Here is a 23248-nt window from a genome sequence, read left to right as displayed (position 1 = left end):
ACACTTACACATATTTATTTGGAAGAAAACTTAGACAGAATGAGAGTTATTTTTTGTGTGTGTGTGAGAGAGAGCGAGAGAGAGCGAGAGCGAGAGCGAGAGCGAGAGCGCGAGAGAGAGAGAGAGAGAGTACTGAACACTACCGGAAGGGCAGCTGAGTGTGCATTGAGTGAACTGGGTCAAGGCAACAGGATGCCTAATAATGGACAGGATCCCTTGTGGGATCAATCAATAGAGAGTAGCATAGAGCCTGTCTGTGTGTTTTTTTGCTTGACTTTAAAAATTAATTGTATAAAAGGTTCAACACTGTGAAAGGCCATGGTAGAAATGGTTGCCATGTCAACAGGTACCTCACACCGTGTACCTTCTTCTTTCATCTACATGATGAGCCTGGTGGTTGCCAAGCAACCACAGGACATCATTGTTCAAAAGCCTCCTATGACACTACATTTCTACTGATGTGCTATTCCAACTTCTCTCACAGTTTTAGTTCGCCTGTTGCTCTTAATGCTGACAGAATCGATGTTCACAAGACCCAGATAGTACTGCAATAACATCCATATACCCTTCTGAATGCTGTGTTGACAACCACGGACTCAGAAGCAACACTTACAGTGTTCAGTTGCTTTTTAGGCACATGTCTTACCCTGAATGTCCTCACATAGTATTACACTTAGGAAGAGTGAATCTGTCCACCCAATACACCTGTGGTATTGCATATGGCTAAGCATATGTTGTAAGCTGCACACAGTGACAGAATCCAATATATTGTTGCCTTGCCTGAGGAAGAGGCAGCCGTGATGGTGTGTCCATTTTTCCATCATAAAACTAACTTCATCGTGCTTCTCTGTGGAGATGGACGCTTTGGAAACTTTGGTATTAAGGCCCTGTCACATCTGAAACCTATTCTAATATACCTGATGATAATCTTATAAATACTAATAAAAGTCCTCTTACTACTACTACTACTAATAATATATAATAACACTAATAATGATAACAGCAACAACAATAATCATAATATATTGATGATTATTCGACCAGAAGGGCGGCCTCACCTCTGGACAATATGATCTCCAAAGAAAAAAAGACTGTTGTTGACATTGATAAAGAACGAAACACACTAAAGGCTTTGGTTTATTGGACGCAAAATACCAACAATGATGGACAATGCAAGGATGATGTACAATATCCCTTGACTATCATACATTATATATGATAGTCTCTCGTTTTAATTTTTTATGCTGCACGACGGGGAGGTAGGAACACCTGGGTCTGAACGACAAGTGGGGTAGGACCACCTGGGTCTGCACGACTGGGAGGGGGGGGGGGGGGGGTAGGACCACACGACAGTGGGTGGGCACGAAGTAACGAGAAGGACGTATCGGTGTCCGATTCCCCGTTTAGGAGGATGTGTCCAGGTGGCCACAGACCCAAGCCACTCGGGACAATAGGGACGCACGTCCTCTGAGATCCTCAGGCTTTCTTTAAACCACTGTAATCTCCTTAGATGGTGTGTTATCGGTGGCCTACTGCCTGAATCACGACTGCAATTTAAATCGAGCGGTGAAGGTTTTGGTTGATTTACGCTTTTTGCCCTCCGACCGACCACAGCCAGTCCTTCAGATGAGATAATGCACTCAGTAGACCTTGCCGTGGGCTGTCCTCTCAGCGGTGTATGATTATACTACAGCCGCTCATGCTGCTCCACTGGAGAGATCCAATGTATCCGCAAAAAGGACGAATAGCCCCACACACATCACTCACCCTGCGGATGATTTACATCATAAAGGATGAGGCATGACTTACCCAACGAGTCGAGTGAACGTCTACAAGGGACATAGGTCGATGTTGCGGTGAAGGAATCCCGTGATCAGCTATCCTGGTGTGGGACTGGCTGAGAGCAGCCCGTCGACATTGTAATCTCTCCCTTCCTCCCCAGTCCCCAGGGAGGACGGGACGACCTACTCAGCCTTGATAACAGCGGCACCACGTGGTGACAATGAGTACTGCAGATGATACTCTATATCCTCACGTGGAAAACGATGTGATGATGCCAGGGAAAACACACCATGCAGCAGATTCGTCCCTCTGTAACAGCCCGTGTAAAATAGGTTAGACTGTCGTACAGGTATTTCAGTGTCAAAACATCTCTAGAACTTGATTATTACTTTAAATCAGCAGCCCGTCCATATCCTAGCCGTCCTATCACTGCTCCAGCTGCGGGTAGAGGTAGGGGATATTCTGATTTGGATAGTGCGTGTTTATTTTCAGGCAGACAGGGATGTCGAAATTATGAAACTGCGGAAGCTGGTCGTTTCAGGAGCGCACACACACTCCACAGCGCCCTCCTGCGGTCATTTCTCATAAAGGAAGCAAGTTGATTGCAAACATGCAATACTAAAAGAAATCCTCGTCATGTGCCGTGGTGACTCCTTATCAATAACATATATTACCCTACACTGGAAAATCAGATAGACATTTTTTTTTAGGATATGAGTGCTTCTTCTATTTCATTTCATAATTTTAATGGTAAATCCATCTCTTTAAAAAGCAAAAAGCTCTTATGTAATGTGACCATGTGTCTCTCAAGCAATTACATATAACAATAATAATAAGAGAAATTTTCTTTATTATTGGATAGAAGTGCTTTTTCTATTTTATGTGAATATTTGAATAGTAAACGTATCTTTCTTCTTCAATCGCTTTATGTCACGTGCCTCAGTGAGTCCTTCTCAATAACAGATATCATCCCTTCACCGGGCAATATGACACACCTATTTTTGTTGGATATTAGTACCTCCCCTATTTTATCAGAACAGGTTAAACGAATATGCAAAATTACTACTCCCAGTAACATATATTGTCCCTACACTTAAAAATAAGACACACTCTTCTCTTTTAATACATCAATACTTCTATTTTATTTGAATATGTTCATGGTAATTCATCTATTTTTCTGCAGATATCTTCAAAGGAATATTAGAAACCCCATAAACATAAATGGCATAATATGTTTCAATCTCACTATTCAATATGTATGTGTTACAGATATCTAAAATTATACCATTGACTAAACAATATAACGTTGTCGATATCAGTGAGGGATATCGAATCTGGTTCATAAATACCATAAAAAGAACCTGACAAAAGTGACCGCATTTGTCCTATGAATGCCGTTGTGGATATGGGACACATCTATTTGATATGTGACATATATATGTGATATGGGATACTTATATATAAATATATGTATACATACATATAACATATATATAACACATATATATACATATATATATATATATATATATATATATATATATATATATATATATATATATATATATATATATATATATCCATGCGTGTGTGTGTGTGTGTGTGTGTGTGTGTGTGTGTGTGTGTGTGTGTGTGTGTGTGTGTGTGTGCGTGTGAAATATGTGACATATGATATGAGATATGTGAAATATGTATGTGATATGTGACATATTATTTGATATGAGACATATATATGTTTTATGGGACATATATGTGATGTGGCATGTGACATATAAATATGTTGTATGTAACGATGTGACACATTCATCTATGATATGGATAGATATATATGTGTCATGGAACAAGGACGAATGAGATTAGGGATATCTGCAGTAGATTATCCAGTGCAGCTCCGACCTGTTAAAAGGCCACGCTGGTTCTCTTGTTGTCATCTTTTCTTCACCGTGGGGAGGCGTCCCCACGATCAGTCTCTACGTCACGGGATGTGACGTAGAGACTGATCCCCGCTTATAACCGGAAAAGGGCAGAATCGGTAAACAGATCGAGGTTATTGTTGCCCTCCATCTTCAGATCGGTAGAGAATCATCCAGAGGCCATAATGGGAGCGGTTCTTGGGCTGTGCTCCATGGCGAGCTGGGTGAGTAAAATACTGAACCAACTGTAAACATGTAGCACACGTAGAGTTAGGCTGAAGAAACGCTGTAGATTAACAGAACGCGCGACGCAGCGGAACAGAGTATCGCCGCGCATCGAGTCATCCGCCACCAGACAGAAGACCTGCCGAAGCCCTGCGGGTGGATCCGGGCCCGGTTGGATCTAGACACGGGTGGATCGCTTTGGGCGAATCCGTGTTACCACTGAATGTCTAATAATTTGTCTGGATGTGCCGAGGGTTCGATGGCCCACATCAGTGTGTGTCCCTGGGATTTAATCAAACCCAATAAAAACATCGCTTATGATTAACTTAATTTCAAAATGTTTGTTGGTGATGATGAGTATAGCCGAGATGTTGTTATTGTCCTCGGTTTTTTGAAGTGTTGCGCAAAAAGTGTCTCTGATATGAACGTGTTGTGTATCATGGCCAGCAGCTGCGACTGTACACATTGCGTAATATAAGACTGCGTAAACAGATCCATGTCCTGGATCACATGGAAATACACATGTCGTGGATGACATAGAAAATATCGATGTTGTGAATAACATGCAACACATCAATGTTGTGAATAACATGGCACATATTATCCATGTTGTGAATAACATGGACCATATCCATGTCGTTAATAGCATGGACCATATCCATGTCGTGAATAACATTGAGGTCCTTTTCGATTCTCGCTGGAGGGACCAAAATATGCGTTGCATTGGTGCCATCCTTGTGGGTTTGAGGAATTGCGGTTGGCTGCAAGTTGCTGTTGCAGGATTTTCTCACTCTATAGAAGCATACACTTAATTCACTCAATTACACATTTTATTACCAAGACACCGTTTCTCTTATTTTCAGACTAGACAATACATGAATGGCGGCACCTCTTTCCAACTTATAACCACAAAGAGGTGGCGGCACCTCTTTCCAACTTACAACCTACAACCTAAACAACTCAATATGTGTTGGGTTGTTTTTTCGGAAAGATCCTTTGCCAAATTTTATTTTAGATGTATACATTTTGTTATCCAAGGCAAAAAAAAAATCTTCATCCTTGCGAGCTAGGGACCGTGGGGAATTCTCCATCTCGAGACCCACTATTGAGATTTGAGCTGGATTCCTTCAAAGACCTGCACTCCACCTATCCAACAATCGTATCTGAGAATCAGACCTCTCTAATGAATTGCACAGGATTCTTTAAATCTCCTAAAGGGCATGTCACCATTTTGACCATTATTTTATTTTTATTGATCATTACTTATTTCCATTGTGGTCCTCAACACAAAACATTAGGACAAGACGCATGTAAGCTGTGTGGTCGAAAGGGTCTTGGTGTCCATATGAATCACCATGGCAATGATAAACAATGTTGGGATAACTGACTAACTAGACATGATATACATTATATAGATTTTGAAAATGAATTAATTATTTGATCAAAACTCATTTTAATGCCAAAGCTATCATAAAATTTGGCATTTTCCACTGGGTGCGTAGGTCATGTTGATAAACAGTTTCTATCGTTATGTTGGCAAACAGGCTGAGCCATCACACAAGAAAAGATCACCTTTAACGTGGACATCTCCGTCCAGAGGCTGCCCTCCACAGCCTTATTGACCGGTATGCGTGTTTCAGATCCCCTGTCTGTGTGGGAGTGCGCCCTGCCTACTCTGTCGCTGCTGTCCGAGTGGGAACAACTCCACCGTCACCCGGCTGATCTACGCCTTCTTCCTGATGCTGGGCGTGGGCGTGGCCTGCATCATGCTGATGCCCGGCATGGAGGCGCATCTCAACAACGTAAGAACAGGAGTTGGATTTAAAATTTTCTATCACTAATACCTGATGCTATCCTCAACATTCTGCCTCCCAGCTATAGAAAGATGGATATTAATTGTCTTACATTTTCACAAACAAAGGGGCGAACATTTGTACACATTAAATAGACGCAGTACACAATACGTAATTACTAAATACGAAACGACTGAATCCATGCAGACAAACTTACATGTGGCTTGTGGGTCCATTGGTTACCTAGGGACTGAGTGGAGGGCAGACAGTCTGCTAACACTCCCATCTGAACCTGAGGAGGGGGAGGTTCCAGTCTGGGATGAATAAAGTATATCATCTCATCTTGGCTCGTCGTTACCCGCAGTACTCTGCTTTCAGCAGCAAACACCAATCTGCATGCAAGGCAACTCAACCACTACTCAACAGCAGTAGTTATAATACATATATTAGTAATGATTCACAGAGCAGTAGTTATAATACATATATTAGTAAGGATTCACAGAGCAGCAGTTATAATACATATACTAGTAAGGATTCACAGAGCAGTAGTTATAATACATATACTAGTAAAGATTCACAGAGCAATAGTTATAATACATATACTAGTAAGGATTCACAGAGCAGTAGTTATAATACATATATTAGTAAGGATTCACAGAGCAGTAGTTATAATACATATACTAGTAAGGATTCACAGAGCAGTAGTTATAATACATATACTAGTAAGGATTCACAGAGCAGTAGTTATAATACATACACTAGTAAGGATTAACAGAGCAGTAGTTATAATGCATAGAGTAGTAATTGTGATAAATATAGTAGCGTGTAAGAATAATAAAAAAGAAGTAGTAATAATACGTACAGCCATGGTAATAATAGATGTAGTAGTAGTAGTATTAGTAAATAGATTATAATAAGAAATAAGACCTCCCTCTGGTTAAACATGGTGTAACAGAACAACTTCTGTGACACATACTTTGTTTGTGGGCAGTAGCTTTCCGTTCATCACCTCATGTGTTTTCCTGTTCAATCTAACTCAGTTTTTCTCGTTTCTTGTTTTTGTTTCTTGTTGCTCTGCCTCTTCCTCTAGACATTTCAGGGTGTTTTGAAATCTGGTCGCATAACGAGCATTGATCAATAGTTATGCAGACAGTCTCATTGGAATCGGCATTCAGTAGGATTGGTGCGTTTTTCCGCATTAGCCAGTGTCAGTGTCGCCTCTTCAAAAATGAGTTGACAGTATTTCTGCTCTCTACTAATTGTAAACCTGGTTCCTTTGATGTTTTGCGTGATAAGTGCTCTATCAGTACAGATGGATTGATCAGCCGTTCTGCCCCCCCACTCCCTACAGATCCCCGGCTTCTGCGAAGGAGGGATGGGGTCATCGCTGCCTGGGGTGAAGGGCCACGTGAACTGTGACGTGCTGGTGGGCTACAAGGCGGTGTACCGCACCTGCTTCGGCATGGCCATGTTCTTCCTGCTCTTCTCTCTGCTCATGATCAAGGTCCGCAGCAGCCAAGACCCGCGGGCCTCGCTGCACAACGGGTATGCAGCACGGACCCCCAAAGGGCATAACTCCATGCAGCATGGACCCCACAGGGCACCACTGAAGATCCCCCGTGGGTCTCCATGCAGCATGGACCCCCAAAGGGCAGCACAACGACCACCATGGGTCTCCATGCAGCATGGGCCTTCTCAAGGCATCACAACGACATGTGTTTCCATGCTAGTACCTGCTTGACCACTCAAGTGTTTCCTAGGGAGGGGTCTTTAATGCACAGATGCATTCATGTTTGATACAAAAACGTGTTCAGAACAAAAAAAATCAACGGTGTGTCTTTCCAACATGTTGAGGTTTTTTTTCTCCACTATGAGTCAGGGTTAACCCTTCTCCTCTGCCCCTCTCCAGGTTCTGGTTCTTTAAGTTTGCGACGGTTTTTGCCATCACCGTCGGAGCTTTCTTCATCCCCGAGGGATCCTTCACTACTGGTAACCATTACTATTACGGGTCTTGACTGGGAAACTAATGTGTTGCACTTTGTCAACCCCTTGAAAATACAACATACTTCTCTTTAATCTTCATGGAGAGGTGTCCAAAAACACATCTTCTCTCCTCCAACTAGTCATCTGTTTTACAGATCCAAATGTAAGACAGGAGTGGAATGCACTCTTAATGGTTGCTCGTTTCCATTCATGCGTCTGTGTAACCTACAAGGTGTCGTCGCTCCTTTCCATTACCTTGATTCATTGACACTAAAGAGTGATTCACCAACGATTGAAGGTATTGGAATTAGGGCTGCACGATATGTGCAAAATATGATATCCCGATATTTTTGGGCTGAATGGCGATATACAATATATATCTCGATATTTTCTATAGAGTGGGTTAGATGTAGAGATTTGTAAGTCAAAAGCCACATGTGAGATGTTGCAAGCAGTTTTATTAAAACACGTGATTTTGTATCGTTATTTTCAACAAAATGAACACTTTGAAGGTTACACAAATAGCCAGTTAGAACATTGGTTGTGCCATTAAGGAACTCTGGCTGGCACATGTGCCAAGTGCTAGAATGTTAAATTGAATGAACAGTTTTTCATTTTCAAATAATTTCGATTTGGCAAGTTGTACCATGGGTCCAATGTGTGAAGCAAATTTTTTAATCCATCCTGGCCCACCGTTGCGACCGGGATCATGTCTTTTGCGATGTGGTAGGCCACCGCTTTAGTGATATATCGCCACTTTGCGGTTTTCCTGTCATATGGCTCACTGCGAGTGAAGGAGGCTTGCAAAATACATTGTTTCGGGGCAGAAGAAGCTTTCGCGGTCGGTGATGCAGCAGCACAGCAACAGAATTTTCCGCAGTCCTCATACTGCACTTGTGCCGCTGCTGTAAATGGTGGAACAGATTTGTCGTGCTTCCACCGCAACGGCTTTGCGACACTCTACTGATGACCTGCAGCTGCTGCTCATCTGTTTTTTTTAAACCCGAAACATTTCCATATTATGGAGCCGTTGTTTCTCCTCTTTGAAACAATTTCGCCTCCCGCCGACGTCTCGTTATCTTATCGGTATCTTGCTTGTTATATATGCTTGTTGTGTTGTGAGGGGGCGGCTGGGGCGGGAATGAGGCGTCTTTGCGCACGTTTGGAAGGACAGAGTGGGAGGGGGAGGGGACGCGCTCACAGACTCCAAGGCAACCACAGACGCCCTCAGCCGGGGTTGGGACCCTGGTGTGTTTTGTAAACTTTCTCTCCCCCCCCCCCCCCATAGTGTGGTTCTACGTGGGCATGGCCGGGGCCTTCTGCTTCATCCTCATCCAGCTGGTGCTGCTCATCGACTTCGCCCACTCCTGGAATGAGTCCTGGGTGGAGAAGATGGAGGAGGGAAACTCGCGCTGTTGGTATGCAGGTAAGCTGAGCTGACACACAGCTTATCCCATACATGGAAGATAACCCTCTCAAGTTCTGCAAGGTTAAGTGCGACACAACCAAGCTTAAAACAGAGTGGAGTGGCCGTAGTAAAACGAACACATGGCTGTTTTGTTTTATTACTTGATAGAGGCCGTTGGCTGTCCAAACTGTTACAGAAGTAGTGGTGGTAGTAGCAGCAGCCAAAACCAAATTCATATCCAAAGTTTGGCTGTCTCGTGTCTCCCTGCAGCGCTGCTGTCCGCCACCACGCTCAACTACCTGGTGTCTCTGGTGTCCCTGGTGGTGTTCTACGTGTACTACACGCATCCCGAGGGCTGCACCGAGAACAAGGTCTTCATCAGCATCAACATGCTGCTTTGCCTGGGCGCCTCGGTGGTGTCAGTGCTGCCTCAGATCCAGGTGAGTCTCTACAGGGAACTATCCCCCCCCCAAACGGCGCTGATCTCCGGGTACTCTCCTCTCCGGTGGCTCTAGTTGCAGCCCATGGGCTCGACGCTCGGCGGTGGACTTCACAGCAGCCTCACGATACCATTGTCCATTGTTCTGTGCTGCTGCAGGAGTCCCAGCCGCGGTCAGGCCTGCTGCAGTCGTCTCTGGTCACCCTCTACACCATGTACCTCACCTGGTCCGCCATGACCAATGAGCCCGGTAAGTCAGCCCTGAAATCGGGGCGCATTTGAGGAAGAGGCAGTGTATTTGTTTAGCTGCCCCACCCAGGCTCTGGGTGGGGGTCTCTGCTGCTGCGGTGGGCTTCACTGAAGGTGTCTTCACAGACAGGAACTGCAACCCCAGCCTCCTGGGGATCATCGGTCTAAACAGCACCGCCCCGGCGGGGCAGGAGCACGCGACGGTGCAGTGGTGGGACGCCCAGGGCATCGTGGGGCTGCTCCTCTTCCTCATGTGTGTCCTCTACTCCAGGTGAGGACCAGCGCATTCCTCCTTCGTGTGGTTTGGACCTTTCATTGGGGTTCCTTACATTCGGATAGAAAGTGTATTATAGTAAATGTATAGATGGTAGCATTGTACATTTATTAAACACTGTAGGTTGTGTGAGAGTTGTTTTAAATTATTGAAGCTGCTGTTGAGGAGGCTAAAGATTCCTAACGGCTCCTTGACGATATCTAAAACCCTTTGGAGAGAGGCGTCGGCTAAACCAGTGGTGTCGTCGTGTCCTCCTCTTTGCCCTAGCATCCGCAACTCGTCCACCTCGCAGATGAACAAGCTGACCCTGGCCAGCGACGAGTCGGCTCTGATGGAGGATGGGCCGCACTCCGACAACTTCCAGGAGGGCAGCAGCGACGGGCAGTCCCGGGCCACAGACAACGAGAAGGATGGGGTCACCTACTCCTACTCCTTCTTCCACTTCATGCTGTTCCTTGCCTCGCTGTACATCATGATGACCCTCACCAACTGGTACAGGTGAGGTCTGCCCTCCCTCTACCCCCTCAGAAGAGGCTCAGGAGTGATGGATAATGGCTGTGTGTTTATAGCTTCCTACTTCGGTTTGTTTGATTATGTAGATTTCTATATGCAGTTTTGATAAATTTCCATACATACCTGCACAATTTTGTATATTTGTATTGCCATAATTACTTTTAGGTTCTCTAAATGTATTGGATTCCCTTTCTACTCTGAGCTTGAGCAGAGCAGCTGTAGCGGCCTCCATTCCACCCTGTGGAGGCTGTGCATGTGACTATGTTGTGGAGGTTTCTCATGTCCATCCGCTCTCTCTGTGCAGCCCTGAGGCCGACTACCAGACCATGACCAGCCGCTGGCCCGCCGTGTGGGTCAAGATGTGCTCCAGCTGGATCTGCATGGCCCTCTACGTGTGGACCCTGGTGGCGCCGCTGGTCCTGGTCAACCGAGACTTCGACTGAGGCGTCCTCCGTCGCCTAAGCACCGCCCACTCCACCCGTCTCATGTGTTTTAATGTCGTTGACGTCAAGTGAACAAAGGTTAGGTTTGACAAGCAGGCCTACACTAGACCACATCATTTTAATGATCTAAAGTTAAAAAGAAACTCTTGCTTGGGGATGGTTTTCTTGATGTGATGCGGACATCAGAAGATGGCTTCATACCCGATGTACCCAAAGGTATTTACTCATTAGAAAAGACTAAAGAATATGGAAATTACAATGAATAAACAAAAGCCAATTTTAGCTCACATGTGATCTAGTGTAAAGTCTAAATGAATGTTTTATTTCTTCAAGCCCATCTAGTTGTATGACGTATGATGTTGGCTTATGGCTCAAGTCTGCTTTAGATTCATCCCTTTGTTGTCATTGTTGGAGGAAATCCTAAAGAATGGTATATTTTAATCGTTCAAAGATTTTCTGCAGTGTTCTCTTGCTTCCAAACAGCCCATAGCCTGTTGTGTATTGGTCAAAGTTGTGATTTCTCAGTAGCCTGATGTATTGGTGAGGCCGGCTGTTACCGTTGTAAATACTTTACCCCTCTTTGATGGGGTATTATTTCATGTCATTTTTTCCATATTCTAGATAGAATAGTAACATGCTTTTGTTTTAAAGTTGTGATTCTTGAAACTGATGAGCAGTAACATTATTTTAGTAAAATAAGTTTTGGTTCAATTTGAAGGCACGTTTAAGTATTGCGTATTTACAAATATGAATAAAAAAACAGAATGACCTACTTCCTCTGCACCAGACATGGGATTCATTGCTTGCAGTCGTGTGTATCATATAGCTGAGGGCTGGAACAGTTCATGAATTACAACACGATGTAGGATAAAGCTCTGCATGATATAAACTTTATCGTTGCTGTGGCTATTTTATTATCCTGATTTAAAAATAAATATACAAGAAGTCTGACATTTGATCCTGTACTGGTAATTTCATTTGCACTGGACTTAACTTGGCTTGTATTTATGTTAGGCGCTTAGTCACAATGTAACAATGTTATAAATTAAAGTTTCCTCCCCACTTGTCGTTTCTTTGTTGTACTGCTCTTTAACAAGGGTCGTTTTGACATTGGTTCATATGTGCTGAAATGTCCAGTGGTGAAAAGACATCAAGAACATTTTATTCTCTTTATTGCAGTATTGCAAGAACGACAACTCAAATGACCAATTGGTAAAACAAATAAAAGCGTAAAGGTATGGGGTCAGAACAGTATTAATAATGAATGCAAAGATAAGGATTCACAAATGTAATTTGATTTATATATAAATAACTCCTCATACATTACAATGCACACATGGATATCGGTATGTATAAATGTAAAATAAATCCATAAACAAATAAGTTTCACAAACACATTTCTGATCCACACATGTGTCTTGTTTAAAATAAATGTTCTATAAATATATGAATTAAAAATATATTTGTAATTTTCATCAAAAATGTATTTGGATGTAACATTTGATGAAAATTGCAAATATTTTTTAAATTAATATATTCATGGATTCATTTAAAACACGACACATTCGTGTGGATGTGTTTGTGAAACTTATTTTTGTTTATGGATTTATTTTACATTTATACATACCAATATCCATTTGTGTGTGCATTGAAATGTATTTGTGAGAAGAGACAAAATACATTTGTAAATCCTTCTCTGTGCATTCATTATTAATGAAACTGTTCTGACCCCATATAAATTGCACTCGACTCTACTGGACGGAACAGCAGTTAAACGACACCACAGGCACTTCTATGTTTGACCTGTAGAGGGCGGTGTGAACGCCGCTAGACCTGTTTACAGAAACTCCCTCCTGTGAACGCCAAGGGACAGAACATCTCATTGCAACAAGAGAAACAGCAACCAGGGATTAATGAACGGTTTTAAATATAGGACGGACGTCTGGGAATCCAATTGCGCTGGGGAGAAATAGGTTTTGACAGACTAAAGACATCCACAGTAAAACGGCAGCAGTGAGCAAAAAAAAACACCTTCCAGAATTGAATAACCTGTCGCTGTTCTATGCCATTTTACGAAGACGCTTGTACGTGAAAGCAGGTACTAGTATGCTGTTCTATGGTCTCTGAAAGAAAATGTGGCAAAGACAAATTTGTGATTCATTACTGAAGCGAATTTTTTTCTCATTGAAAATGATCAAACATGAGTCAAAGCCACTTCTTTGCATGATTAGGATGATTATAATGCAATTCAACAATTTACTTTTAAAGAGTTGTAAACAGACAGCACTCTAATACAAAGTGGAAACAGTCCCATGACAAATATCATGTCTACATATTGTAATCCTTTACATGGTAGTCATCTATTGGAATATATTGCACAGCTTGTGTCAAACCATTGGGCACCAAAATATGACCTTATAATTAAAAACCTGTGCTTTACCAAGTAGCCAACAGCTGACTGAAATAAAAATAAGCATCACATTGGCATGCATTACAATAATTGTGGAAAGTTTAAATATTGTTTTATAGTGTTTCCGTGGCCATGTGAGAGTATGAAGAACTCCCTAAAGGAAATGTGTAAAGAACAGTGCTTCAAACCAGCATCTACACGTTTATCTGGAAGTCTTTGGTGACATTAGCATTAGCACATTTCTTAGATGGATATGGTTTCCATATGTACTGCGTTTACAGTAGACATTTCCCTGTTACAGACAAAGGAGGAAACCTAACAGTAATACAGACATGACACTAGACTAGGACCAGTGCTGGTCCCCGCAGAGCACACCACAGGGACCAGTCTTCACCATGAACCAGTGAGTCGTCTCCACACGTCCTCCCAGACTCACTTCAGACTCGCAGCTCAATTTTCAACCTTTTGAAAATATTTGCCCAAAGACTCAAGCTTCCACTTCCATGCTGAGCGTCTCGCTAAGGGGCTTCGACCGGATCGGGACAACAATCATATTAATACACAGTAAAAAAAATAACAGCACAGAGGGTTGACTTTCCTTGTACCACATTTAAGGAACACAACAATCAGAAAAAATAAAAGAGCGGGAAAAAAAACATTAAATATATTAAAATGAGTTTTCAAACGTTACCTGGGGAGGCCGTCTCATGGCCAAACTCTATTCTGATTGCCATGCCAACGGTTGGACTGTGTCCTCAGCCTAGTGAACCAGGCCTCACACCATAACGACGGACCTCAAACCGAAGCAGGAATGCCCAGACGTCCCCTGGGGACCTGAGAGACGGGAGCCCCTCTGGCTCTATACTTCCTCCACCACGCTGGTCGGGGGGCCTGCTGGTGGAAGCGGTCTGGCCGGCGGCGGCCCCTGTGGGGTCCCCGGGGCCCCCTCCAGTCAGACGGCGTCCAGCAGGGGGCTGGCGGGGGGCAGTTCACACAGGTAGAACAGAGACGTCTGGCTGGCCTCCGCCTCTGTCAGGGGCTCCAGGCGCACCGTGGCACTGGGGGGGGAGGGGGTCGGCGAGGCCTCCAGGATGTCTGTGGGGGGCTCGGCCTGGACCGAGGTCAGGGACGACTGGAAGCCCCCGCCAAGCTCAAGCTCGCTGCTGGGGCCGCAGCCGTCCAGGAAGGCCAGCAGAGGGGAGGAGGTGTACTGGATCAACTGGTGGGCTGCACCGGGGCCACAGGGAGGGAACCAGAGGTCAGCCTTAGTCATCTCCCTGTGCAGCAGCTTATCCTAGCCATCTTTGTGGCATACAGGGAATGGGTTAACCTAGTGATGGTTAGTGCTTGGCACTTGGTTCTATGAACATCCCTACTGTACCGACGGCGGTATATTTCTCCTTCTTCTGACATATTGACTTATTGTAAAGTCGCTTTGGATAAAAGCGTCTGCTAAATGCCCGAAATGTAAATGTAAATTTGTGATAAGCAGGAACACCATCAGAGTGGCTGGGATTATTTTACAGTTCCCTTGCAGTGTCTGCCAGCTTGTTGGGTTTGGTGTTCATTGTATTATTTCATTGTTTGAGAGGTTACTCAAGTCATATTTTTGGAGACTCACTTGTACTGCTGAGCCCGTCTTTGCCTCTGTTCAGCTCTTCTGGGGGTTCTTTAACTGTTGCAGTCTCCTAGAAACACCAAAACAAAACACCAGGTCAGGTTTATCCAAATGATGGATGCATTAATGTCACCCAAGCAGTAACCTACCGGTTACCTTAACCAGAAAACCTAATCAGACAATGTTACAGCTATGACGTGTGAAAGGTGTGTGTGCATCCTTATATGACCTCCAGGGGGTCAGGGTCAATGCTGAAGTGCTTTCCGTAGAACATGGCCGTGAAGTCCTCCAGACTGCAGTCGATGCTGTCCAGGTAGTCCATAAGCTCCAGCCTGGAGACACAAACACAGTGATCACACTGACCTCCGTTCCCCATCCTCATGGCGCTGGGCTTTTTAATACCCGACTCATCTGGGCTCCGACAGCCCTACTATGCAACAGCATACCTTCTGGGGGAGGGGAAACAGCACCTGGGCCAAACAGAGGGGGTTACACCTTGTTTCCTGTTTCATTACAGTGATCGCTTACCCAAGAGATTTAAATTAGTATTTCTAAAGTTGCCAGCCTACACAGTGTTCATTTAAACCTCTACAGAAACTTTTCTAAGAACACCGGACTGAAGGTTTGAGCTCATCTGACCACAGAGAAAAGTCTACTAGCGCGGGATGAGTTTGTATTGCTGTTGGCCAATCATAATAGATCCCTCACTCTAAGGTTATGACTGATACAAACAGATCTGAAGGAAGAGAAAGTGAAAAGTCCCTTTCACCCAGAATTACTCCTCTGCAATCAGACGGTGGAGTATTCATCCAAAGTTAGAGCAACACTCGTCCAATACTATTCCAGTCCGAAGGCCAGCTTACTTCCCCAGCAGGTTGATGTTCTGGGAGACGGCCCCGCTCTCCTTCAGGATGGAGTCCATCATCTTCATAGGGTCCTCCATGGACAGGCTCGGCGACGGTTTGTTGAGCTGCAGGGCACTGCTGCTGCTGGCCCAGCACCTCTGTCCCTCCTCCTCTTCCTCCTCCTCCTCCTCCTCCTCCACCCCCGAGGGGGGGGGAAGCTCGTCTCTGGAGCTGGTGCTCACCTCCGTCTCGGCGGGCAGGACAGTGCAGCAGTCAAAGTCCAACTCCGTCGTGTTCCCATCGCTGATAGCCAAGGAGAGAACACCTCAATGTGTAAAGCTTCATAGCAATGATGGCGACCGTTGCCCCACAATGTAAACACAGCATTGCGGATTAGATTCCCGAAGAGACATTCAAATTAAATTTGGAACAGATACGTCCTCTTCAGTTCTGCGTTCGGCATTGGGTGGAATCAGAGGTTATATAATTGGTCCATCTCTTCCGTGGGGTTTCCCCAAACACGTATGAAGCAGTACTGTTTGAACACAGGGTGTCAGACAGGACTTTGTAAGAACGCACCATTGCTCGAGGACTCTGGCGGGCCCTTCTGCCTCCTCATCAGTGACATCACAGATGATGACGTCTTCAGAGATCTCATTGAGGCTGTTGACCGGTGACTGTAACAGGAAGGCTAATTACCGTCCTTACATGATATGGTCCCTCAGATCATATTATTACACCCAACAATAATTAATTAAGAAATTATTTTACAAGTTAAACATCTACAAATCGCAAATAAATAACTATTCCGAAACAATAGTTAAAATAAATATAATGTAATAAATAAAAATGTTCATGGAAACAAATCAGGACACATAATCCCCCCATTATGGCTCTCCTGTGTTTAATTTGAATGAATGAAAAATGTGTATGATAGTGTATGAAAACTAACGTTTAGGTAGTGGGCATTTCACACTCACATTGTCATCATAGATCTGATGGATGTATTTCGGCTTCTTTCCACTGGCGTTCATAAGGATTGGCCTTTAAAATTAACAAGAGGGGGGTTACAAATGACTGAGTGACAATGACTTTCAGAGATCTAGAATAATGTCTATATGTATCTTACCTTTTACGCTTTAAATTAATAATTCGGTTGTTCTGTACCAAAGTTACAATGAAATGTATCAACTGAAAGGAGAAAGTTATACGAGTTAGTCTTCTCCTCAATATTTTAGCTACGGCATCTTCAAAATAATCCATTGCTAGTTGAAACAAACCTTTTTGATCAGTTGTTGTTGGTGGACATGTTTCTGTCTTAGGTCGGAGATCTCCTGCCATAGTGCCTCATTCTCCCTGGATGCCGAATACAAACAACATTAAATAATTCTGTATACTTTTGAGTGTGACTCATGCACACCTTAAGCATACCTCAAGCACCATACAATAATCAATACTTAAAACTGTATCCAATATAAAACAAGCAATTATTACTTTTACTTTGATTTAGGATTAACAAATTGTTTCCCCAAGCAAAACAGTATATTAACCAACAAATAGATGTAAACTCTTTGGTTAACAGGAAGGGTGAAGCACCTTTTCAACGCAGAGAGTCGGCTGTCCATAGTTTCTTGTTTGCCGTGGACATTCTGCACACTGGCCAGGATCTTACTCAGATCCTCCTGTCTGATTTTACTCTCTTCTGGACGAGTGTTGGAAACCTGCCATTGACAAAATAATTAGAGCTGCAGTGCGTTGTAGTAGCATGTAGTGGAAGGGCCTTGGCACAAGTGTGGGCGTATACTACAAGGGGGATTGGGACAGCACTTCACAAGAGCACATGTTAACTTGGCAACGTTTAATGATGCAGACTCACGGAAAGGGCTCGGTAAGTGTGGACTCAAACCCTCACGCCCTTTGGAATTCGACATTGGGACAGCCCTAAAGCCTTAATAATTTTGCGAGAACCCGCAGCAAAGTCAGTGAGTCCGGACATTGGGATTGGGCCTTTCTGGTTCACTCAGTACGTCTACATGACACTCAAGAAAATCACATTATTGGGTTAGTCCGACTATGATTGGATTATATCTATGCATGTATATACCTTAGTAGGACTAAAATCTAATCGGGTTTCTCATAGTTGGGTTAAGACCACTAGATTATTCCATTGATAGTCGTATTAATCGGGCATGTATACGCTATATCGGACCGGAATTGGATTTTGTGTTCTGCGCATGAGATTTTTTCCGTGGGCCATGAGCCGGAAGTAGAAGGACACGATAGTGGTGTTGTTTTCGCCGTCGGAAAGCGAGAAACAGCGATTTATTTAAAAAGGTGGCGAAGATGATGGAGGAAGCCAGGGTCGTGCAAAAGTAATAAGTGTAAGATTGACTCTTTTAAAGTCTCCATCTAGAACGTTTAGATGGCACTGGCCCCCACCTTCCTCTTGATGTTCTCCAGCAGGTCGTCCTGTCCGTGTTTGAAGTAGGGGTGTTGGAACTCCACCGGCCCGTCTCTCTCCTGCTTCACCACACCGGTGTCAATGTGCATGACTTTACGGAACCCGTCTGCAAACACAACATACCACTGTGAACCACTGGGATGAAACGGCAAAGAACCCACACACACACCCAAGGGAAATAATAGGTTTACAGGGGAGGTTTGAGTGTCAGATAGAAATTGCCCTGTTGCACCATGTTAAACTGGATTTACAGGGCTGTAGTCAGCTTGATCCAGGTGCTAAATAATATAAATAGTGAATTGCTATTATAAGCGCACGTTTCAGTGCTTCACGTTGAAATATTCAACTAAAAGTAATCCTGACTAAATCTAAGGTCTTCCATGTTTCGGTGTGATGTTTGTGTGGCCAGGAGAAGCAGAACATACACATGTTGAGTTGTCTGATGAAGCTGGCCATGTTGTTGTGCTTGAAGAACCTTGGGAGGGTCTCTTTGGCGAAACGCTGCTCATCCAACACAAGGAAACTGTTACCCTCCTGTAAATGCAGACAACAATCAGCAAACATTAACACTTTAATCACAACCATTTTGAGTTAACAAGAGCGCATGATAACCTCAAGAGAATGATAAAATCTCACAAGTTATAGTTGTATATTAGAATAGGTGTATGTGTATAAGTATTTGGTGTTAACCGATGGACATCATAACTGGGGTCCAATGAGGGGGACAGAGGGATAGTGACAGAGCCCTATGCAGGCATGCAAACTGGCTCGGGGTGAAAAAGGTGAGAATGATGCGTGAGCTGAGAAAAACACAGACCCACTATAGGGTTCCAGGTTTATACTCCGGGGAGTTTTCTTTTACATTTTTTATTACTTTTTTAATATGTTAGGGTTCGTCACAAGCTAAAAAAAATTACAGGACTGCGCACAATTACGAACAAAGCATTAATTATGTACCTATTGGGGGCAGCCCCAATAGGTACATAACTTATTACAAAATTAAGAAAGAATATTGAGAAGAATAACAAGAGGTGGGAGGACAGGGCAATAGGAGTATGCCATTATTTATTTTTCTTCTTGGCCTGGACCAGTGTCTCAAGGGCCCGCTTTCCTCTCTGCTATATCGACTAGTATGTATCAACACAACTGGTGACCCGCTGAAAGGGTGCGTTCGGTTCGCAAAGTTGCGGCACGGTTTGCGTTTCCACCGCCAAAAGTGGGCGTGACATGGGGATAAAAACAAGCCGCGAGGTATAATTCTGGACAATGGACGTGTCGCGTAAAACGTTAGCTTGGGCGAACAAGGAGGTGGACCATGGACCTATTAAAGAAGGCAATACTTTATTAAAGCATGCAATTGTGATGTAGAACAAAATAAAAACAAAACAAAGTGCTTGCATGACATTGAAGCCTACAGCGATCGTTGTAGGCTTCAATGTCATGCAAGCACTTTGTGGTGGTGCCTTATCATTTGTTTACCCTCGCGTTGCCATTGCACTCTCATTGGCTGAATGATGATAACGTTTTAGATTATATAAGGTCGCGGGGAGACGAAGCTCTGTTCGTTTGTATATTTTATTTACGTGACCATATTTTTGTTATGTTTGTTTTGGGAATCAGTTCTCGTCGTTCACCTTCGGGATGTTTACGTAGCTGCCGCGGCGATCGACATCCGGCCTACCATGAGGGTACTGTTGGCGGTGGAAACGAGGCATTTAAAGGCTCGCGCTTGGCCGTTTCAGATGGTAGGCGACTTTCCGCTCGCGCTGTCGGCTGGCCGCGCGGCTTCACGAGCGCGCGCATGCGTTTGACGAGCACGGAAGCGACAGTTCCACGGGAGTGCGCCCACTTGTCGTGCCGCCTGACAGAATGTTGCGCCTTCTCTCTGTCCGCTCGCCTCTCCATTGAGAATGCATTAGCAGGCGCTACAAGGACTCCATGGCTGGCCATCAGCCCCCCCCCCCCCCCCCGCAAATGTTTTCTCAACGGATCTCCACGAATCACACAAGTGGTCAATTTTGTCTTCAAAACGGCGAATTTCGCCAAAAGGTGACTAGTTTGCATGCCTGCCTATGGGGTCAGTGACAGAGCCCTATGGGGTCAGTGACAGAGCCCTATGGGGACAGTAACAGAGCCCTATGGGGACAGTAACAGAGCCCTGTGGGGTCAGTAAGAGCCCTGTGGGGACAGTAACAGAGCCCTGTGGGGACAGTAACAGAGCCCTGTGGGGACAGTAACAGAGCCCTACGGGGACAGTAACAGAGCCCTGTGGGGTCAGTAACAGAGCCTTATGGGGACAGTAACAGAGCCCTATAGGGACAGTAACCGAGCACTGTGGGGGACAATAGTAACAGAGCCCTGAGGGGACAGTAGTAACAGTGTCCTAATGGGGTCAGTAGTGAAAGAGCTCTATCTGGACACTAACAGAGCCCTATGGGGACAGTATCAGAGCGCCATGGGCTCAGTAGTAACATAGCCATATGTGGGCATTCCTACTAGGTAGCCACCGGGTAGCTGCTACACCAGGACCGTAAGCTTACTAGCGCCACTAATCTCTGCCTAATCACTGGATTCCTCCAATGGACACTCATGGTAACAGCGCTGTTCCTAACAGGGGGGTGCTCTGAGGCTGTGTGTCCGCCTGCTGCGGACCACCGTGGGGACAGACGTCACCTGGCTCCAGCGGATCAGCCCGTCGCTGTCCTCATCCTCTACCAGCGTCCACAGCTTGGTCAGGAAGGCGGGCACCGTGGCGTTGTTCTTCATGTTGCTGTAGTAAAGAATTAACCTCGAAGAATGATGCGCAATGTGTTCTACCTTTCGTACGGGAGGAGGAAAAACAAGCGAACTAAGAGAGGAAGTACGATTCAACTTCCGGTTGGAAGCGGATTGGTCAGATGTAGCCCGACGTCATATCCCTCGCCTGTCATGGCTTGTAAAAGCAGTAGGCGGCACCAGAGAGTTGTGATTGTGATCTGGGGGGGATGGATTGTTTAGCAGGTGCTATATATCATAGTGATAAATATAACAGAGTGGCGACACTTTTTGGACTCCGTTGTAGCGTTTTTTGCCGCCTACTTCCGGGGTATGGAACATCGCATAGTTCCAAAACATCCATTTACGGCGTAGGAGATCATTCATTTCCATTGCTGGCCGTCGAGTAACTTCTGAGGTAAGTGCATTAAATAGCTACCTCTTTTGAATTGTCAACTTTCGTGTGTGTGTGTGTGTGTGTGTGTGTGTGTGTGTGTGGGGGTGGGGGTGGGGGTGGGGGTGGGGGTGGGGGCGGGTGGGTGGGTGGGTGTCAATGTGTTTTTACATAAATGCAACTCGTCGGGAGTTGCATTTATGTTGCACTCCTCGGTCGTGCGAGTATCGGCCACGAGAGTTGGCCCATGCATTCCCGTGTTGCTCGCCACTTTATTGGTAAAAACATTTTTTCATATACATTTTTGTCATCACAATATGACTCGGGTTTTTTGGAGGGAGGGCTTTGAGGGGACTCGGCCTTTTTCAGTGGGAGATAAAGCCCGCCGCTGGTTTTGACTAGGGCTTTAAAAACAAAAGAAGTTTGTCCCTCGACACGATTCGTAGTTTAACAACATATCCCAGAATGCATTGTTAGCATCGTTGCTTCACATCAGAGCTACTTAGAGAAACAACAAACCGATGATTAATAAAAAACAGGTAAATTGAATTCATTATCCTGTCCATTGACATTGTATGCTAATCAGCTTTTTTTATTGTATTTTATAGAATCTTATGTAAGTGGGCTGTTTTACTTATCAGTCATACTTATTCCAAATTATGCTTTTATTATTAGGGCAACAACTATCAGCTGAAACAGAAACAATGGCCAACACGTGTGTTCTATAATTATGAGCTCGGCAAAGGCGTCGCTATTAAGTTGGATTCAAATGAATCCTAGCAATCTTGCAATTATATGCCGAAAGCAAATAGGAAGCTAATAGGTCCGCGATAGGAAGGCTAGCCCCTATGCTGAAGGTCTCTTGTGTTGCAGAGAAACAGCATCGCAGAACCCACCACTCTCTGGACCGTCAGGATGGTCAACGTGCTGAAGGGAGTTCTGGTCGAATGGTAAGATAAATATACATAAAGTGGCTGCGCAAAGAATGCACCCTTTTATGAACTTGTTTTACTGCAAGTAGGCATTGACCAGTAGGAAACAGGAAAAATAATTATGATCCAGGTGGGTTTGTCTAACACGAGGGAACACAAAACAACCATTGCACCATTTAACTCCTAATTTACAGAAATGTTTCTGTGTTCTATTTAAATCCACAGTGACCCTGCTATGAAGCAATTCCTCTTATACCTGGACGAGACCTCTGCACTAGGAAAAAAGTTCATTATCCAGGACCTTGATGACACGCACGTCTTCATTCTGGCAGAGGTGGTTCAGACCCTCCAGGAGAGAGTGGGCGAGCTCATGGACCAGAACTCATTCCCAATGACTCAGAAATAAAGGGACTAGTATGATTTTAAAAAGAAGGCATATTTATGGAAATGTTGCAAGTGTTTGGGTTTTGAGGATATTAATAGGGTGTACAAGTTTGAAACTGCAGTGTTGTTTAACCATTTGGATTGTTTTTGTCATGTTGAAGTGAGGATATTGTAAAATGTGTGAGTAAAGTTATGAAGACTTTGCTTGTTCTTAATCTATTGTCCTATTTTGTACGTTGGAAAATGGTGATAGCATGGACATACGTCTATTGAATGGCTATTTAATGCAGCTTTTGATAAAAAATTACAGAAATAGGATAGCGGGGATGAACACCGTAGAGAAGTTGTTCCCAAACCTTTTACTATCGGTGTGCCACACAGTTCAAGACCTTTTGCAGACCCACCTTATAGATAATAATAAATCTTAA

General features: G+C 44.2%; 4 protein-coding genes across 4 annotated transcripts in view; 2 read left to right on the top strand and 2 right to left on the bottom strand.

The window, feature by feature from the left end:
- pkib (protein kinase (cAMP-dependent, catalytic) inhibitor beta) overlaps window positions 1-2225 on the bottom strand; it is a 27208-nt gene extending 24983 nt beyond the window's left edge. The window contains exon 1 of the mRNA XM_060041587.1: window positions 1810-2225. The gene's annotated coding sequence lies outside the window, so the exon portion shown is untranslated. The remainder of the gene's footprint in view (window positions 1-1809) is intronic.
- Window positions 2226-3768: 1543 nt separating this feature from the next.
- Window positions 3769-12082, top strand: serinc1 (serine incorporator 1). The gene is made up of 10 exons (XM_060042231.1): window positions 3769-3919; window positions 5561-5722; window positions 7065-7258; window positions 7623-7702; window positions 8985-9122; window positions 9375-9544; window positions 9703-9793; window positions 9919-10063; window positions 10334-10564; window positions 10884-12082. Exons 1-10 carry the CDS (start codon window positions 3881-3883, stop codon window positions 11020-11022), a joined length of 1389 nt encoding a protein of 462 aa, XP_059898214.1. The 5' UTR covers window positions 3769-3880; the 3' UTR covers window positions 11023-12082.
- Window positions 12083-12177: 95 nt separating this feature from the next.
- Window positions 12178-21251, bottom strand: hsf2 (heat shock transcription factor 2). Its single transcript, XM_060042230.1, has 12 exons — window positions 21030-21251; window positions 18782-18890; window positions 18335-18462; window positions 17492-17616; window positions 17176-17251; window positions 17025-17086; window positions 16876-16939; window positions 16475-16572; window positions 15914-16198; window positions 15280-15382; window positions 15054-15120; window positions 12178-14659 (listed from the first exon to the last, which is right to left on the bottom strand). Exons 1-12 carry the CDS (start codon window positions 21120-21122, stop codon window positions 14385-14387), a joined length of 1485 nt encoding a protein of 494 aa, XP_059898213.1. The 5' UTR covers window positions 21123-21251; the 3' UTR covers window positions 12178-14384.
- A 123-nt stretch (window positions 21252-21374) lies between these two features.
- Window positions 21375-23030, top strand: gtf2h5 (general transcription factor IIH, polypeptide 5). The gene is made up of 3 exons (XM_060042232.1): window positions 21375-21532; window positions 22380-22454; window positions 22662-23030. Exons 2-3 carry the CDS (start codon window positions 22420-22422, stop codon window positions 22840-22842), a joined length of 216 nt encoding a protein of 71 aa, XP_059898215.1. The 5' UTR covers window positions 21375-21532; window positions 22380-22419; the 3' UTR covers window positions 22843-23030.
- Window positions 23031-23248: the final 218 nt, after the last annotated feature.

Source organism: Gadus macrocephalus, chromosome 21 (assembly GCF_031168955.1).
Source record: "Gadus macrocephalus chromosome 21, ASM3116895v1".
NCBI lineage: Eukaryota > Metazoa > Chordata > Actinopteri > Gadiformes > Gadidae > Gadus > Gadus macrocephalus.
The sequence above is the reverse complement of the archived record's forward strand: the minus strand, read 5'-3'. Positions and strand labels throughout refer to the sequence as shown.

Coding starts and splice junctions, on each gene's coding strand:
- serinc1 (XM_060042231.1), top strand. CDS start 3,881: ATGGGAGCGGTTCTTGGGCTGTGCTCCATGGCGAGCTGG. Junction 3,920..5,560: donor TGTGCTCCATGGCGAGCTGG/GTGAGTAAAATA, acceptor TGCGTGTTTCAG/ATCCCCTGTCTGTGTGGGAG. Junction 5,723..7,064: donor TGGAGGCGCATCTCAACAAC/GTAAGAACAGGA, acceptor CACTCCCTACAG/ATCCCCGGCTTCTGCGAAGG.
- hsf2 (XM_060042230.1), bottom strand. CDS start 21,122: ATGAAGAACAACGCCACGGTGCCCGCCTTCCTGACCAAGCTGTGGACG. Junction 17,252..17,491: donor CGACTCTCTGCGTTGAAAAG/GTGCTTCACCCT, acceptor TTCGGCATCCAG/GGAGAATGAGGCACTATGGC. Junction 16,573..16,875: donor ATCAGATCTATGATGACAAT/GTGAGTGTGAAA, acceptor TTCCTGTTACAG/TCACCGGTCAACAGCCTCAA.
- gtf2h5 (XM_060042232.1), top strand. CDS start 22,420: ATGGTCAACGTGCTGAAGGGAGTTCTGGTCGAATG. Junction 22,455..22,661: donor AAGGGAGTTCTGGTCGAATG/GTAAGATAAATA, acceptor TTAAATCCACAG/TGACCCTGCTATGAAGCAAT.